General features: G+C 34.4%; 2 protein-coding genes across 3 annotated transcripts in view; one reads left to right on the forward strand and one right to left on the reverse strand.

Moving 5' to 3' along the window:
* The window catches only part of LOC108733741 (CD63 antigen-like), a 200,624-nt gene extending 189,743 nt beyond the window's left edge, over positions 1–10,881 (forward strand). For both annotated transcript variants that reach the window (XM_018465034.2, XM_025974130.1), the window contains exons 3-4: positions 1,264–1,726; positions 6,670–10,881. In XM_018465034.2, coding sequence (XP_018320536.1) covers positions 1,264–1,726; positions 6,670–7,043 — 837 coding nt within the window. In that variant the 3' untranslated portion in view covers positions 7,044–10,881. The remainder of the gene's footprint in view (positions 1–1,263; positions 1,727–6,669) is intronic.
* Positions 1–20,151, reverse strand: part of LOC108733740 (pseudouridine-5'-phosphate glycosidase) — a 213,030-nt gene that overhangs the window by 188,080 nt on the left and 4,799 nt on the right. The window contains exons 3-6 of the mRNA XM_018465032.2: positions 19,879–20,018; positions 18,812–19,145; positions 14,457–14,593; positions 12,963–13,022 (exon numbers count right to left, since the gene is read on the reverse strand). Coding sequence (XP_018320534.1) covers positions 12,963–13,022; positions 14,457–14,593; positions 18,812–19,145; positions 19,879–20,018 — 671 coding nt within the window. The remainder of the gene's footprint in view (positions 1–12,962; positions 13,023–14,456; positions 14,594–18,811; positions 19,146–19,878; positions 20,019–20,151) is intronic.

The raw sequence follows: 20,151 nt of genomic DNA on the forward strand, positions 1-20,151 counted from the left end.
TTAACGCTATTATTTCGACGAAGCGTTATCCGATTACCAGCTAATCAAACCTACGGGATTACTAGATTATCGGAGCCCATTTTACAAGCATATACAAATGAAGGTACATTTACTACAAACCCTTTGTGCTTTATAGAAAGCTTGTCAGCCACTGTTCAATTCTCAGATAAAAGCTTGAAACTTCGAGGAACACCAAAGGAACTTACTTACTTCAAGACCTACCCTAGACAAAAATGTTCAGTCTCTCTCCAGTCTCTCAGAGTCTTGCAGTCTTTCAGCGTCTCTGAGAGCGTCTCTCACAGTCTTTCACAGTCTCTCAGTTAATGTTTAGGTGTTTTTATGGATCTCTCACAGTCTCTGTATGAGAGGCTCGAACGATAAAATTGTTAATTCAGAGATTCGAGTCTCTCACAGAAAGAATGAATAAAACTGAAAAATTGAGAGACTCGAGTCTCTCGTAGAAAGACTGGGATCTCTGAAATATGTTGAACTTTTGAAAATTTTAACCATGTCTATTGAGACACCACTTATTGAGAGATTCGAGTCTCTCGTTCAGAGACTGGATACGAAATGAGGATCTCTCTATGAGCGACTCGAGTCTCGTTCAGAGATGCTAAACCGTTCCTTTGACAGTCTCTCGACAGTCTGTCTCAGCGACACCAGAGAGACTCGAAGAGTGGAGGAGACTCGAGTCCCGCTTTCAGAGACTCTGAGAGACTGAACATTTTTATCTCGTGTAGTCGCAGCGATAGCTCATGATAAAATAAATCAGGTGTTCTACATATATTTAATTTATTAATAATTTGTAGTAAGTAATTATGTTGTAAAAATATGCCACCACTTCTCTGACGGTTCTGCAATTTTGCAGCATCTATATGTTATGAATGTTCTTTCAGTTAAATTATCTACACAAATAGTGAGTTTAGCCTCAGATTAGTGATCTTCAAAAGTCAAAATGGGGTTAGTCAAATTATAACCGGTGTAGTTTTTCCGCCCTTTCAGTTCTGAGATCAAAAATATGCAACCCCATGTGAAAAATATATCACGACTTGAAGAGCATGATCAAAATCACCAGAGAACAGCCAGGAAGAAATTATATGTCTATCTATTAAAAAAGCACTTCTGGGCAGTTATGATACTATTCCGATACCTTTCTAATACGCTATTAATCATATTAAAAACCTCAAATATTTTTTTTATTTGTCTGTTTGTTAATCCAAAACTGATTGTAAAAAGAGAATTATAACTCGTTTTTCTTTTCAGCCTTCCTTTTTGTACGCATGCCTCGCGCTGGCCACTCAAGGAGGCGCCCTACAAGTCTTAGGTTGCATGGGAGCCCTGCGTCTTTCCGAACGTCTCCTCAACGCCTACTGGCTCCTGCTTCTCGTCCTTCTTTTCGGAGACGTGGTGTTGGGAGCTTTCTGGGCCTTTCGATTCGAACGGATTTGCTTGGATCTTCGGCCCGCGCTAAGAGCACGACTATGGCGCGATTACGAAGTCGATACGAGTTTTGCGCGCCTCTGGGATCGTCTTCAAGGCGATACGCAATGTTGTGGGGTACCGTCAACATCATCGACGATATCGACTACCGCCGGTTTCGTAACAACCACGGGGGTAGATTTCATTAACAACACAAGAAGCAGGGGACCGTGGGACACTCTACCGGCTAGTTGCTGCGCAGAACACGCCGTCAACGCATCGAAATGTATAAGAGCACATTCAGCAGGTAATAAAAATAATTGTTATGTGGTTAACAATATGCATAATGTTGCGTGGTTATAGTATAGTCTCATATTTAAAAGTGGTAAACTCCATGCGAACGGATTTCTTTTCGTGAAGGTCTACTCGCTCCTTGAGTCCCACGTCAACTTAGTGGGTGTTGTCTATGGGCAAATCTTCTAAGAAAACTGCTAATTATGAATGTAGATATTTTCATCAAAAGTATTACAATCAGATAGTATCATTTAGTTATATAATACAATAATCTGAATCGATGACTCAAGGAGTGAGTGGATTGTCAAGAAACGAGGGTAGACACTCACATGTTTGAGATTGGACTCACATTTTTATGCATTTCAAATGAAATTACTGCATTAAACTATACTAAGAACTCAACTTTTTTGGGAATCTACTCGCTCCTTGAGTGCGGACTCAACTTAGTACCACACTACACTTCATAAAAATGGGGTCTTTATATCAGCGAGTCTGCTACTAAGAAGACTCCTATTTTTAAAAGTAGGCATTCATATAAAAAATGCAGATGTATACTCCCATTTATACATACAATACAATAATCTGAATCGATGACTCAAGGAGTGAGTGGATCGTCAAGGAACGAGAGAAGACACTCACACATTCGAGAATCCAGTCACATTTTTATGGATTTCAAATAAAATTAGTACATTAAAACTATACTAAGCACTCGAATTTTTTTGGGAATCTACTCGCTCCTTGAGTGCGAACTCAACTCAGTAGCAGACTACACTTTTCAAAAATTGGGTCATTATATGATCGAGTCTGCTACTAAGAAAACTCCTATTTTTGAAAGCAGGCATTTATACATACAATACAATAATCTGAATCGATGATTCAAGGAGTGAGTGGATCGTCAAGGAACGAGAGAAGACACTCACACATTCGAGAATCCAGTCACATTTTTATGGATTTCAAATAAAATTAGTACATTAAAACTATACCAAGCACTCGAACTTTTTTGGGAATCTACTCGCTCCTTGAGTGCGAACTCAACTCAGTAGCAGACTACACTTTTCAAAAATTGGGTCATTATATGATCGAGTCTGCTACTAAGAAATTTTTGAAAGCAGGCATTCATCTAAAGGGCTGCAGACGCATACTCCTATTTATACATACAATACAATAATCTAAATCGATGATTCAAGGAGTGAATGGATTGTCAAGAAACAAGAGTAGACACTCACGTGTTTGAAATTGGACTCACATTTCAAAAGATATGGCTGCATTAAAAATATGAAACTACACTAAGCATTCAACATATTTTGAGAATATACTCGCTCCTTGAGTGCCGACTCAACTTAGTAGTAGACTAAACTTCAAAAAGTTGGGTCTTTATTTGCATGACTCTACTACTAAGAAGACTCCTATTTTTGAAATTAAGCAACTCTATCGACAGTGCGAGAAGAGAACTCTCATTTATCCATACAAAGCAATAATTTGCTTTAAGAATATGAGCCTCAACCAAGTGTTCAATTATGCAATCATTTTAATTCATCAAATTCAAGAAACAAAAGAAATAAGATAGTATGATGATTCACATCTGTTTATTCCTGCGCAATATACATACTCTATAACTAACTTCTGTTCCCGACTTTGTTTATGCATAAAACCCTTTTAAATTGTCACACGTCTACTGAATACTTCAGAGAAAATCTTGTTCGTATCCTTTTGTCTACTTCAACGCAAATCATGTTGACGCAGACAAAAATTTCCCCAAAAACGTTTTCAATTTTGTCAGATGTCAGCGAGCCTACCCTTCCTTCCGTATGCCTTTCCTCATTTTGGTATAAAGGGTGTCCCAAGAAATAATGTCAGAGAGTTTCAGGAAAGTACAAACGATCTTTATATGTTCAGCGTTTTTTTGACAGATTCAGGATTTTTATCATTCCCAATCTACTTAGAAATGTACCTCACGTCAAGATAAACAATCTGAAAAAGGATTCAAGCATCTGTCGCGATTACTTGCACTAACAACCAATAATCACAAAACACGGATGTAAGTAGATAAAAACGAAAAAAAAGATCAAATTTTCGGAAACCATCAAAAATTACTTAGGATAGACGGAAGTGTATCGGTACTTTTTTGTTTCCTTCTGAATATATTTGTTCAGGTGCCTTGTATATATATATCTATGACGTATATTACATTTGTAGGTAAAGATTAATTAAAAAAAAAATAATATTCCACTTTGTGAGTATTTGTTTTGCCCAAATGGACAGCATAATTTTTCTTTTTTTTTTCTAACGTGTTCTAAGTAAAAATTTCGATTAATGGTTGATTACAGCAATTACATACAGCACACGCTTAAATATATAAATACATATACATATTTAGATAAGTTAAAAATGTAAGCAGTGCTCAGTTCTGTGAAAAACAATATTTTAGCTAACGGTTTCAAGTTTCAAGCTTCTCCGTTTCGCTATTTCCGACATATATGTATGTATACATACGTACAGAGAAAAAGTTGAAACCATTAAACGTTACGGAGATAGGTCCGCATTATCTGGAAGCGGCAGGATTTGATTCAATTTTAAAACTGATTCTTCCAGCGGATTAAACTTCATCTTTTTAAAAAAGTTTAACGAATACAGAGTCGTATTTTTCTTTTCTATTCGCCTGACAATGTATGTACAAAATTTTATGCTAGGCTTTGCCCTCAGCTTCGCTCGCGTTGATGTCCTGAATAGACGACTCATCATCGTCATAAGGTCGTAAGTCCTAAAACGGGTTGGACACGCACCTTCACTCCTTCCTATCCTGACCTAATCTTCGCATTTCCCTAAAACTAGAATAACCCACATAATTAACTATTTGTGAACAGTATTCTAATCTAGGTCTACCTCTACCCCTCCTAACTCCCGTTTCTACCTGTAATATATCTCTGATTAGACCTTTATGCCTAAGAAGGTGTCCTACCAGCCTATCTCGTCTATTTCATGTTGATTTTCATACAGTCCTCTGTTCTCCTATTCTTTCTAACACCTCTTCATTTCTAATCTTCTCTATCCACGGTATCTTCATCATTCACCTGTAACACCACATTTCGAACGCTTTCTAAACTTTTCTTTTCCGCAGCGTCTACCGTCCATGTTTCACACCAGTACAGTGTCGCGCTCCAAACATACACCTTTAACCTTTTTCGAATTTCTAAATTAACCATTCGCGAGCACTGAAGTGACTTTTATTGAAGGCGACTCGACCCTACGCTATCCTCTGCTTTATATTCCTACTACTCCTTCCGTCGTGACTTATCTGAATTCCTAGATACCTAAAATCAGCCACTTCTTCTATTTTTTCGTCTCCTATCTTTATATTCGCTCTTTCCCTACTTTTTCTTTCCTTGCATACCAGTATTTCTGTTTTACTTTTATTTATTTTCTTACAGCAATATTCGACGACTACATAAAACTAATTTTTCTATCTTTCGGGAACAGAATTTTCTTCTAGATAAAATGTGGGAAAGAAAGCATAATATTACAGCATTTCTACCAAATGTAGGTATAGTTATTCCAAAATACTTACTTTTGGAAACAAATTTCACCTTAAACATTTAACAATTGTTTTATTGAATGAATCAATTATGTCTTATGAAATGTACAGTTTGTAGCAACGTAATAGTAAGTAATTAGGTTATTTAATCATGAACAGCTAGATGCACCACCTCCTAACTAGACAATGAGAAATTGGCGAAGCTCGGTAAAGCGTCATTGGTTGTTTCCAAAGAAATCATTCACTCGCTGCAGGAAGTAATTAATACCGAGCTTGTTGCTCCACAAGGATACGTTGTTCTGTCAGGACGTTCTGTTCGAACTTCACACTCTAACAATAGATAGCTAAACTTTACAACATACACAAGTGCCTCTAATAAGTTACGAGACAACTAGCACGATAAAAGTTAGCGAAACAATACCTTGAAGCAACTATCGAATAAATAAAATATTTTAAAGACTGCCGGAAACTCTATTAAACAATCTATTCAGATTATATAACATTCTAACGTAGATTGCAGAAAAAGGGAAAAAGATGCGTGAAGTGGCTGTCGTAAAGGCAATCGAGTTAAGGTTTTAAAGACTAGAGTTTTGTACAATTTATCCGACATCATTAAACGATATTAGTAATGAAAACGGAAAAAAGAGGTTTTTCTTGCAATCATTATTACGGCTATCTACTATCACAATGCAATATTCTGAAACTATCGGACTATTAAAATGTTCAGTTAAAAGATTAACTTGTGCCTCAGCCCAACTTTTGATATCGACGACTCATTTTATCTCTAAGTTGGTTGCACAGGAGTCTTACAATAACGAGCAAAATAATAAACTCGTAACGTAACCTGCCTAGCAATGCGTTGTGGTGTTCAAGATCAGAGTTACCAGAACGAACGGTTAACAGCTGTGTCTTTGGTTTTTCTCCCTTTCTCTCCGTCTTTTTACGTTTCCGTCACATTCACGGAATTACGGTAAAGGTCCCGAAGGAGATGGGGTTGGGGGAATCGAAAGAGGAGGTCTCCCCCGCCACTGTACCATAAAAAGTTCAAGGCGGTCTCACCCCCATAAAAAGTTATGGGGGTTCAAACTTACCAAATATGCCAATTTTTATACATTTCTAGGCATGTAATATGTAAATATGTATATAGTCATTCTTAAACAATATTCAAAGGTAAAACTAATGAAAAATACATAAAAATATTGACAAAGTTATATAAAACATTATTTAAATATCTTTATGGGGGTGAGACCGCCACGAACTTTTTATGGTACAATGGTCCTCTTTCGACCCCACCCACCCCCACCCCCAAAGACATTTACCGAAATTACTCCGTAGTCCTTCATACAGCGCTAAAATTATTACACATCAAAAATTAACATTCATAGATATTCTACGATTATAATTGTGTTATTTATTATTTTTAGGATGTGATGAACGGCTGTTAGACTATCTTCACGACACGGCTTCGGTGCTTGCGATCCTCGGCTACTGCGTGATGGCCTTCCTCAAGCTGTGCTTCCTCGGTATCTTGCGCTACGAGATCCGCGAGATGATACAGAAAATCCGCCTGCTTCGCGCCGAACTCGAGCTACCGAACAACCTGAACGGAACATTACCGGCTCATCTGTGCGCGAGCGATAGCGAACGAGAATCTCTTCTACAGACCAAGACGGAAGTATCGACGTTGTTATCGTCACCTCCAGCACCCAGCAAGAATCCGCCGAACGGAAACAACAACTACGAATTAAGAGAGTACCCGACGCGACGAAGTAACGCAACAACAGACGAAAACATTTGACTAAAGTATCGCCTGGAGGGCCTGCTCAGTCGCGGACGATGGCATCGCGTCAAAAAAGGCCCTCTAGCAACACCACTGGAGGAGATATTTAAGAAACCGCTACGACCGATGCGTCAGCGCGAAAATTCGCGATGAATACTGCAGTATATAACAAAATATGGCCAACATAATCACAAAATGTAGTAGCACTTACCCACTCACGACCAATTACCGACAATTGACAATAGATCTCAATCGGATAGATTAAGCGAGCAAACTCATGGTCCACGTTACTATTACTATTAACAACAATTAATTTCCAAAGTGTTCAGGAAATCGTAGAAACAAAAATTACCAACACTTGGAGAAAATCGTCAAGATATCAGTTACTTAAGTGAAAATGCGCTCTTTCGGAAATATTATTTATCACATAAATGGAAATGAGACACAGAAGAGATTAAAAGATAAAATTCTGAGTTGATTAAAAATGAGATGTCCTATTTTTCTAAATCTTCATTAAAAAAGATAATGAGTAGCGAATAGCAAAAATATAAATTCTACTGCAGTCAAAACTTACTTAGAAGCAAATACGAGAGTACAGATCTAAAAATCACTTAGAAAATCAACGTTATTTTAGGGACAATTGCAGGAGAATAAATACAAAATATGCTCCAAAATACCGTGCAATCCCATGATTATAACGATTTAAAATAATCAGAAAGGCGATTATTGTATTACACTATATCAAAAAGCCAAATCAAAAATTAAAAGTGTAGAAATAAATATGAAGAGCGGGGACAACGATAGAAGAAAGAAATTAACAGACAGATTTACTTGCATCGGTGCTTTTCTTTAAAGTAGATAATTCGGACTTAAAAAAGTGACGGCAATTTGGTATCTTAAAACATGTACAGTAAGTACGTATCATAAGAGACAAAAATCACATAATTTAGAGTCACTTGTGCATGTGATATTGAGGCTAGCAGCAGCTCCAAGAAATAGCCACAAGAAGAAGCAACGATAATAACAAAGAAAGGACTGTGTCGAAATTTAAATTAACAAATTTAGATACCCTTTATTACTAAATAATAATAATAATAATACTAATTTATTAGGTGGAAAAGTCTGCGAAACTAATCAAACTTGAATACAAAAAGGAAAACAACGAAGAAAATAATGAATTGGCCGCCTCGTCTATTGTTTCTCGCAAAAATTCAACTATCTTTATCAAGTATGCGCTTTCAAGTTAATTAGTATCGTAGGTGGTTGTGACTAATGGGCGAACAAAGAAACAAATATTCAGTGGTTGCTGTGATTTATTCGTTTGTTGTATAATAAAGTGTTAAGTACTGTACGGTGCTTATCAATTCACGAGCTTATTTCGATGGTGCCTCCTCGTTGATGACGTAAGGCCATCAGTTAATTACAATAACGATGTAAAAAAATATTACATACGTAAGTGCGTGTTTTATGGATTTAATTAAGCGAAAAATCTGAATGCTGCAACGGTTGTGTTTTTTCTTTTTATTTTCCTTGATACATACATTCCCTGGAAGGCTGCAAACGAACATTTCGCAAAGACACGATCTCGATAATTGAACAGAAGCAACAATTAAATTAATAATAGTATATCTATGTACTTAATAAAAACGGATGAAGACAGTTTTGTAGATGGTTAGTTGTAAAGTTTTGGTGCGCGAATAAAAAACTGATACACGAATGACTTGAATAAATTAAACGAGGATGTTTAAAACCTATTTAATCGTAATCAAAAAAATAACACTATCAACTAACACCTTTTGTAAAAGGATAATAGAAAGCTGTGGTAAATGTTACTTGTTGCAAAACAAACATTTTATAATAATGTTAAGTACCTAACTTGTTTATTGTACCGTCATTCTTTAGTTCTTAAATCTAAAAGAATGAAGAAATAAAATACAATGTATAACGTTTTTTGTCTGACAAAGTTGAAGTGAACTAAACAAAAAGTTGTTGATTTTTTTTAATATTTATAATTATAATATGGTTTAAGGATAGAACTCACTTGTAGCGCCGTTTGTTTGCATAACCATGGTTTCCATGTTATAAAGAATAACAAAGATGATATGATACGTAAAAGTTCAAAATTCGTTCAAGTCTGCGCATGCCGTCATCTTATAACTTAAGTATGCATGATGCGCACGAAATAATTTGTTATAGCATTTATTATTTAAATCGATATCCGTTAAATCAATACCTAACAGTTCGCACCACAAGTAAAAATAAGTAAAATAACCAAATTAAACTAGTTAACGCACAGAATTAATGACAAGCAAGTGCGATTGTTATGTCTATAACTAGACACCAGCCGCTTCCCTTAAGAATCCACAATTTTTGGTAAAATTTGGAAAATTATATATAAGTAAATATTGATACATACTTGTATTAAAACTTTTTTATTTTTGCTATATTTCAGCGATTATTATAGAGAAAATTTTTTGAAACAATAGCAAAAAGTTAAATTCTTACGTCACGTTACGTAACGCTACGACTATAAATCGAGTTCCGCTGCAAGTGTGTACCTACCTTTATTTAGTGTAATTTATCGATTTATATAACAGGCGATTATGCATTAATACAATTAAAATGAGGTAATGGTAAATATTAATGACTTTTAAATGGCTTAATAAAGATTCCGTATAAGTCCATGCGTAAAACGTCGTGTTCTTTCCGCCGCGAGAAACGCGTAGCGTGTTCTTTGCGCCGTGACTGTGTAATTGATACATAAACCTATATAGAGTAATAATTATTTAAAACTTTATACACTATAAGTTTATGCGTTCTGTGTTTGTATATTTTAAATATAAATGTTTACATTTCTTTACATATTAATCCAGACTTAGGACTGGCAATTTTGTTCGATAAAACAGGCGTGTTTAAAAGTATAAAAATCATTTATCTTCGTCATGGTACGTAGAAAAGAATGAAATTTAATTAATAAATGTAGTTCTAGATGCCCACTATTCTAATTTCTATTTTGTGAGTATGCTAACATATTTCGTACCCATGTTAAAGTTCCATATTTATTCTATACGACAAACCGTCAAAATATGGCGCATCATTGCCGAACTTTGTTGTAAATAATTCCATTTTTTAATAAATACGTAAATTTGTTGATAATATTAAAATTAGAATAATGGGCATCTAGAACTATAATATGACACAAATGCAACTAAATTTATTAATTACATTTAATTTGTTTGTACATACCAAGACGTAGATGAATGATTTTTTGAAAGTGTGAAGGAAAGTAAAAATTTATATTTAAAATACACAAACACAGAACACATAAACTTATAGTGTAAATAGTTATAATCGCGGCGCAAAACGCACGGAAAAAGCTGGCGGCGCAAAACGCACGGAAAAAGCTGGGGGCGCAAAACGCACGGAAAAAGATGGCGGCGCAAAGCACACGGCGCTCTACGCGCGACACCTTTCGTACAAACTCTCGGAACTACCGATTATTACTTAATAACGTTTACGCTTCAAACTTCTTGAGGATCGTCCATAAACTGCACCCGAATTTAAAGAGGGAAGATATTACAGATTAGCTTAGCAATGTGTGTACTTGTTTTGGATTTGAAAATAAAGTATTCCTAACATACAAGATTAAAAGATAAATTTTTAAATAACTGACCAGAATAAATTTCGACAAATTATTCTACGTTAATGTTTATCAAGATATAACAATGCATCATCATTCTTTTTTATTGAAGGGAATGATCATGTCATTATTTTAATTAGTAAGAGAAAGACTTGACTACATACGACAATGAGCGAAAGATTTTTTGAGTTGAAAAATGCGTAACGTATTTTATGAATGATCCCTAATTATACGTGTAATAATACTAATTTATTAGGTGGAAAAGTCTGCGAAACTAATCAAACTTGAATACAAAAAGGAAAACAACGAAGAAAATAATGAATTGGCCGCCTCGTCTATTGTTTCTCGCAAAAATTCAACTATCTTTATCAAGTATGCGCTTTCAAGTTAATTAGTATCGTAGGTGGTTGTGACTAATGGGCGAACAAAGAAACAAATATTCAGTGGTTGCTGTGATTTATTCGTTTGTTGTATAATAAAGTGTTAAGTACTGTACGGTGCTTATCAATTCACGAGCTTATTTCGATGGTGCCTCCTCGTTGATGACGTAAGGCCATCAGTTAATTACAATAACGATGTAAAAAAANCGCAACAAACCGCAATAAGACTAGATATTTTAAACGAGTTACCATTATTATCCTTGATTGAATTATTCCTTACCGCAAATAATGGTAGCAAGGCCTTACACTGTGTTACCTATACGATAAACTTCAAGTGTATTAAAATTAGTTTTATTTGTTTGAATATTTGGGCTTTATAATACAGTCAACTGTTAAACTTTGCCGTTCTTAACATTAAACGTAGCAAGGGAATATTCGTACGAATGTGCATAATAATTCAAAATGTTGTTTAATTATCTAATACATTGTATTCTCTAGTAGCTATTAACATTTCAAATGAACAAACCTAACTTTCTACCTAAATCTACAACGGTTTGACATTTAAATATGCTCTGTTTAGTTTTTGACATATATGTATGTGATTAATTTAGGTTATTAACAAGTGAATTTATACGAGCCCCGTTGTAATGAAATTAGTGCAGCTAATAACGTAAAACGTATTCTACTTTGTAAACTTCCCGTATTAACGGGAATTATTATAAAAATTAATGCAGTTTTATAACATCAAACATGGAAATTGTTTATCAGCTTTTAACATAGCACAAAAAATTTTAGCCAATAAAAACAAGAAAACTGAAGAAAAACTAATCTTCATCATACTGACCGTTGAATTTCAAATTAATGTTTTTTTCCAGCATGGCTGTAAAAAATGATAAACTAATAGGAAGAAGATTTTCCGGGTGAAAGAGCCGTGGTCTAGTGGAATTTATTGGAATTAGAAACTGCGCCGAACATTTTCAATGAAGACGGTGGTGGTTGCTTCGTAATATTAGCGACTACCGAGAAGAATACTACGAAGCAACCACCACCATCTCCATTGAAAATGTTCGACGCCGTTTCGAAGGAAACGTCTGGAAGGAATAAAAATTCCACTAGACCACGGCTTGTTAGCCCGGAAAATCCTCATCCTATAGACTCCAGCCGTGAAAGCCTACAAATCAGCATTCAAAATATTTTTAAAATACCTACTTCAAGAAGAACTATTAGTAGTCTTATATGTTTGTTAATTTCAGTCTGTTGATAGTTAAATAAACCGAAAGGTTACATGAAACATTAGTTTATCGTATTTGACCATCATCCTGGAAAAACCATTAATTTGAGGGGAAACCTAACCTTATTTAAAGTTTGCAATAATATCCAGTATAACTTTTCTTTGTTTTTTGAGAGAGATAGAGACTTACATGTATGCGTTTGTTAATATTTCATTAATATAGAGTTTTATTTGAAATAAACTGCTTGACTCTGTAATAAGCATATCTCTCTGTTGTAAGTACGCAAAAAGCAAAAAGAAAAGCAAATTAATGTGTTTTTTGTTCACATTTTTTTGTAAACCTTACATCCTGTTGATATTCCTTCAATATTAATGTTTTACGAATAAAGTCGCTACGAATAATCCCTTTCAAATAAAATACAAGATAGTTAAAAAGTAGCTATCATAGTAGATGGTCAAAAATAAACATTGGATCGTAATTTTCATTATTATTGGTATCGTTATTATTAGTCAAAAACTTTAGCTTTTATACGTTAAATAGGTGTCAAATAATCTATAATATATTTTTTTGAATTACTGGCCGTACAATACTTAGAGCAAAAATACTAAATTATGCGATTATGGTTATTAATAAATTATAAATCAAACGATGTTTTATTATGTATGTACTTAAAATTACCACTCACCACTAACTCCGAACTCTTCAGCGTTGCACAGCAATCCACAACGGAACCACCCACAATCACCTATTAAAAAGAAAAACAAAATAAAACCCGAAAAATAAATGTCTTCACTTAAATCAATAACTTTTCCAAATAATGCTATTACTTTTATGTTTTTATAACGGCTGCATTTAAGAAATCACCTAAATGAAGTATCCCGCTATAATTTCGCGTTTTCCATCGATTATAATTAATTTTTAATACAGGAAACTAGCCTTGTGAAAACAGGGACCATTTTATTTCGTTCCAATTGTTTCAAGAAGTTCATCCGAAATCAGAAGAAAATACAAAACCGCACCAAGAAAATTTATTTACGGTAAAGGTCTAGATAATGGCGCCCACCCCCTTAGGGGTGGGGATGGGGGGGACCGAAAGAGGAGATCTCCCCCACTACTGTACCATAAAAAGTTCGTGGCGGTCTCACCCCCATAAAAAGTTATAGGGGTTCAAAGTTAATAAATATGCCAATTTTTATACATTTCTAGGCATGTAAATATTTATATAGTCATTCTTAAACAATATNATAAAAGAAAACATTCTTAACATCCTACTCTCTACGGATTATGAAACATAATGTATATTTCTATTTGTTTCTGTGCCTATTTTATTTTTTATTTATTAGGTCAACAGATAATAAATAAAACAAAGGTATACCTGAATAAATCCAAAAAAGAATATTTTACATTTTTACAGATAAACAACATAACTTTCATGAATTAATTAACCTTTTATTTGAGATATACTAAAGACACGTGGTCTTGCTTAATCGGTCTTAGTCCTGGTCTTGCGTATAAGTGTTAGTCTTGTTCATTTCATCTGATACACGTTTTTGAACTAGTAGAGGTTATATCTCAGTAACTACTCAATCGATTTTTATAAAATTTATACCACATCTTCTTTTTACTATATATTATTGTATGTTCCCCCCTTCGGGGGTGGGGACCATCATCTAGAATCTAGACATTTACCTTATTTACATATTTTTATTTAATGCGGTAAAATTTAATATTTATTTACATCTAAATGTACAAAATCTGTGTAAAATCATTATTTGAAAAAACAATTGTTTTTTATTTTCTTACAATAATATATTTCCGTGCTTATATTATTAATTTCTGCAAAACAAGTGCGACTATTTGTAATTTTGGTCGAAAGGTGGGAGTAATATGGTAAGAACTTTGAAATGTAAGTGAGAAATTTTAGAATTTATGTTTAAACTCGACGCGTGCAAACATTTTACTGAAAAAGCTCTTCCATTATTTTTTAAGAGTACTATATTACATATAATATATGTAGATAGATACTATAATTTCTAATAACTGCATTATCTAACTTCTTACTTAACTAAAATTTAAGTACAAAATTCGTTTTATCAGAGATGAATTAGTTTAGAAAGTACAATAAAAACAGATATTTTTACACACATAAACGTAAATAATAGAATGATTTGAATCTTACCGGTCCCTTTGAATCGTTTACTTGACGTCCATTATCAGCAAAGCCATCACTTTCACTTTTACTGTCATAAATAAGTTTGTTATACTGCACTGCAATATCCGCGGCCACACGCGCATTGTTTTTTATTAAAGCAACATCTACTCACAATTAAGGACTATAATAATTAATTGTTTAACTTTTTGTAAATGTTGACTGAAAATCTCGCCGACGATACCTACACAACACAAATATAATAGATAAAAACGCGAACAATAACTTGCCGGTTAACCAAGTTTTTACCAGGGCTCCTTGTAGTGACCTCTGAATTAACGCATGTGCGAAGAGTTCAAGTCGCTTGTACCAATGACCATCTATTTATTACTGATACACATATGCGCAATGAGCAACAACTTTTTTATAAATAGGTTATGTTATGTTATGTTATATTAAAAAAAGTAATTATTAATATTTCATTTATACTAACTGCCGATTATGTCACCCGTCTGAAAATGTCAAATTTAATCGCAAAATAAATTCATAACCTAATTTAATACTAGCACTAATACCTTTTAATTCAGTAATATTTACAAATGTAACCATTAAACAAGAAAATAATAAAAAAGAAACACGATTTGTCCTTTTATGTACTTGAAACAAATCCTGGATCGGATCAATTAGAATAAAGAATTATGTATTTACATTTTTAAAAAAATTAAAAAGTTGTCTGTCAATTCAAAGGGTCTAGAAAGCACAAATATTTTACTATTCATTTTAAAATACTTTGTAACCAAACAGTGATGTAACAACAACGAGGAGGTTTAAGGGGTTTCAACCCCCCATCTATCAGAAAAGTTTTTTTTATTATACTACAACCTTATCAAAAATAAAGAAATTTTCAAAAAATGGAGAAATCCTTATATGTAGACACTTTTAATTTAATATGAAAATTTAAAAGTATAAAATATTTTTACCATATCCCTATCGAAGGTACGATGCATTTTCCTTGATTTCAGGGATGAAAGTGCAACTTAGTCCCGCAATGTACGAATTCGTATTTTCGTTTTACTACGAAAGTTTTTAATATCCGTGATTTCAACCCTCGTCCTTGGCTCGGGTTCCACGGCGGAGATGATTAAATAATTTCTTAATTCGTACCTGGGAAGTTGCACTTTCTCGTCCTTGAAATCAGGAAAAGTAGTCCATTCGGGACAAGATTATAATAGTAAAAAATCATAATTGAGTCTTGGGAAGAAAGTATGACACCCCCTCCGGGAGTTTGCCGCCCTTTGATGTGTAATATGTACCATTTTTCTATACCCCTACAGTATGATATTTTTTCTTTGAAATTTAGGGATGAAAACACAATATTCCTCCTGGTTTTGCTATTTCCACGTAGAGGGTGTTTAAAAAATACATTATTCATAATCAATAGATACGATTTCTTATATGGGAAGTTATGTTGCAGTTTTATCCCTGAAAAAAATTAAAAAAATCGTGCTTTTAAGACAGGGGTAGTCCGGGCCCTAAGGGAATTACGGTGCACAATATCCATGTCTTACAATTCCAGTTTTGAGAAACGATAAACATTTTATGGAACTTAACTGTCTCCTTAAAATTAATTCTAAATAAAAAGCTCCGTTTGTAGACAACTTTAGCAAACATACTGTACATTTTTAAAATAAATGTTTGAATTTAAGTCTAGTTCCGGAATGTTTCACTATCTAGATAAATAAAATGCGACCACAATAGACACTCGATAGTGTGAACCGAAGAAAAGAACAGCTATAATACGAGGGTGGATTGATAAGTTTCCGGCCTGACCAAGAAAAACAAGGTTTTTAAAAATTTTTTTTTTTTATTTCTCAACATAATCTCCTCCAAGGCTGATACATTTCTCATAGCGGTGTTCCAGTCTATTAATGCCATCTCTATAGACTGATTCGTCAAGCTCCTCAAAATAACCATTTACAGCTTCGATTACTTCTTCATTGTCCGCAAATCTCTTACCGCCAAGCCATTTTTTGAGATTAGGGAACAGAAAATAGTCACTCGGGGCTAGGTCTGGAGAGTAAGGAGGGTGCGGCATCAATTCAAACTTTAGATCGTTGATTTTAGCCGTCGCAACGATTGACGTGTGCGCTGGTGCGTTATCGTGATGAAACAAGATTTTTTTCTTCGCCAGATGAGGTCGTTTAATTTTCACCTCGTGGCTCAAACGTTGCAATAAGTCTGCGTAGTATTGACCAGTGATAGTATTACCCTTTGCAAGGTAATCAATGTATATAATACCTCTTGCATCCCAAAAAACAGTAGCCATAACCTTGTTCGCCGAAAAAATTGTTTTTGCCTTCTTTGGAGTTGGTTCCCCTGGTCCAATCCACTGTTTAGACTGTTCTTTGGTTTCAGGAGTGTAGTGGTGGACCCACGTTTCGTCAACGGTTACGAATCGACGCAAAAATTCGCTTGGATTACGCTTATACAATGACAAATTTGCGGTAGAAATGTTTTTTCGAATCAATTTTTGGTCGACTGTTAGCAAACGCGGCACCCATCTTGCACAGAGCTTTTCCATATGCAAATGTTGGTGCAAAATATGTTGCACACGTTCATATGACATCTTACAGGTCTCAGCTATCTCACGCACTTTCAATCTGCGGTCTCCCAGCACTATTTGATGAATTTTTTCGATCATATCTGGAGTTGTGACCTCAACGGGGCGTCCTGAGCGAGGCCCATCAGAGGTGCTCACACGACCCTTTTTAAACTCGGAAACCCACTGCTTAACGGTTGAATATGACGGGGAGGATGTCCCCAGTGTTGAGTCCATCTCTTTTTTAATTTCCTTCGGCGTTAACCCCTTCAAATAAAAGTATTTGATGACAGCACGATTTTCCTGCTTTTCCATTTTTACGAAAACCACAGAGGCGTCTTGTTCAGCGTGCTGTCAAACCTACACTAGCAAGGAGATCGGGCTGAAACTATAGCTACAAGCTATCCAAGGATGGTACTATAGAATGTCACCTCAAGGTAGGCCTAGTGGCGTCATCTCTTGGTTAGGCCGGAAACTTATCAATCCACCCTCGTATGTAATAAAACTCAATAATTGATAAAATAAATTGTTTTTTAAGTGTAATATTAGCCATCGCTCACTGGTAGTAAATTATTGATCATTTTATCTTATTTGTGGATGAATTAGTTTCGCCTTATGCTTAATTAATGATTTCGCCATTCACATTAAAATTATTATTTCATTAAATAAGAAAATCAAACTACGGAGTTTTTCTTTTACATAGTTAGACATACTTTATCTAAGTTATCTCTCAAAACTTTAGAGTTTTGTCGCTTATTTGTTTTATGTAATTACTTGTAAAATTTTCGACACCGTAATTTTTTGTTAAATACTTAACATTTTGCCATTATTTAATTCTTGAATCACAAGAAATTTCTCACAAAATGAATGTACGAATAAAACAACATGCCCAGCTAACACGACAGGGAAAGTAGATACCAAATACATACGAGGTCTGTTAGAAAACTATCGCGAATCATGTTTTTTCAAAAATTATTTATTTATTCATTTTGTCCCCTTGAAAGTAATCTCCACCAGATATTATACACTTCCCTTTCAGTTTCAGATACAAGAAAAGGTTATAAGGAGCCAGATCTGGGGAATACAGTGGCTGCGACATTATTCGTGTGTCATAAGACGATCTAACTTTGATGCGGTTTTTTTCTGCGCTTACATTGCAAACGCTGGCTGAACCCTACGAGATAGATCAAAATAGTGTACTACAATTTTGTACATCTTAAAAGGGTCTACAAAAAAGTCCGGGATGGTATATGTCTATCTCTTAGGAATAACCCACAATAACCATTTTTATCCTTTACTTTTTATGAGAAATAATGACTTATTTACGAAGCGATTGTAGGCAATACAGCATTAATTCTTATCCAATTAAGTACCTTAAATACATTGTGCATTTAATATAGATCAATATGGCCCTTTACAGCATGTAATTTAAATGAATATTTTCGAAGATATTACAGATTTAAAATGCAGGGACATAGCGGTTGCGGCGGTACCGGCCGGGAGGCCGGTTTGTATTGTCTAATGACAAAAAAACTGTGAATGTTGTATATAAAGACATTCTGTAGTATATTTAGTATGTTCAGGGGGTATCTTTTGAAGATTTCCCTTTTTCGATAATAATCTAAACAAAACAAAAATATATTTAGTATCAGCATTGCACCCGTGGGAAGCTGGGGCGGGTCACTAGTAATAAATATACTGTACACATTATGGGGGGTTTCCGTTATGCAACGTTCACACTATGGAGAGTCTACTGCAATCTAATTTCGTCATTCAAAAAGGATACTCGCAATTAACGATCGTCCCCTCGTTATAACTGCAATTCGTTCCAAGAGGAACGGTGTGATCAATTTGCCTTTTATACCTTTTTCAGAGGCATCATTTAAAGCAGCTTTTATAGCAGTTTCAATTTCCTCCTCGTTTATAGCATACTCCTCAGGAATAGGGACTGCTATTAACAAGCCTGATCCCAGGTTCATGTCCAGATGAGATTTAAGTAAATTTGCAGCTTCCACTGCGTCCTTAACACTGTAGGGCGAACTGCACCCGCTAAGTCTACTATAAAAAGCGGGAAACTGTGTTGAATTACCGAAGGAAGTAACTAGGACACCTTGCGTTTCCTATGACATCCCAAACAAAAATTCCGCGTCAGGAAGCATGTTTAAACCGCAAACGTAATTATTAAAAAAAGAATTTCAAGTATTTATTGACTACAATTACATATATAAACAAAATAGAAACATTCTCAGTGCTGGATTATATTGTAGGTAGTAGGCACCAGCAAATGAACTTAATTGGAAAGAATGAGATCGATCATGAGCGGCTAGTGTATAGTTACTGCAGAAATGCCCAAAAGGACTAAATATTTATGAATTTTTGCGATCTAATTACACACCGAAAAAATTCTTTGAGGGCGGCTTAAAAAAAAAATTAGTTTTTCGTTAGGATAAATGTATTCAGTTAAACGGAGATTATGTTGAAAAACTACATTATAATATTGACGAAAAGTAACAAAATAATAAAAATTATAGATAAATTCCCAGAACTTTGGAAACATCCCTCGTATATCAGGGGAACAAAGAGCATTCTAGTTTAAGTTTTGAAAAATACGTGGTACAGAAAAATTCGTACAAATACCTTTAGCCATCTTTCGTTTTTACGCTTTGTTCTAAGGATTTTGATAGTTCTATTAATGTAGAACTGTTTTAAAAAAAACAGAAGATATTTTCAGCGAGACATGATTGAAAAAATATATTCAACATGTTCTAACAACATAAAAAGAAAAAATACCGATAACATTTTGTCTTATCTGTACAGTATCTATTCTAAATAATAAAAGGATTAAAATCTTACCAAGTATTCCAGGGTTTTAGGGATATCTAGAATCGATTTAACGCCACTGGAGATAACTGCTGTAGGATTACGTCCAAGTTCTACTAAATCAGCCGAAATATCAAAAGTTGCTTCAGCTTCCCTATGAACGCCACCAATACCTAATTTTGTAACAATAAAATTACGTAACAACTTATGTCAACGATTACTACTTTTTGTTCGTTTTAATCTTTTCTTTTTTTCTATGAAATTCAAAATACATAAGAAATTTAAAAAAATGAGGTAATTTTATAA

The sequence above is a fragment of the Agrilus planipennis genome, unplaced genomic scaffold (genome assembly GCF_000699045.2).
Source record: "Agrilus planipennis isolate EAB-ADULT unplaced genomic scaffold, Apla_2.0 scaffold78, whole genome shotgun sequence".
NCBI lineage: Eukaryota > Metazoa > Arthropoda > Insecta > Coleoptera > Buprestidae > Agrilus > Agrilus planipennis.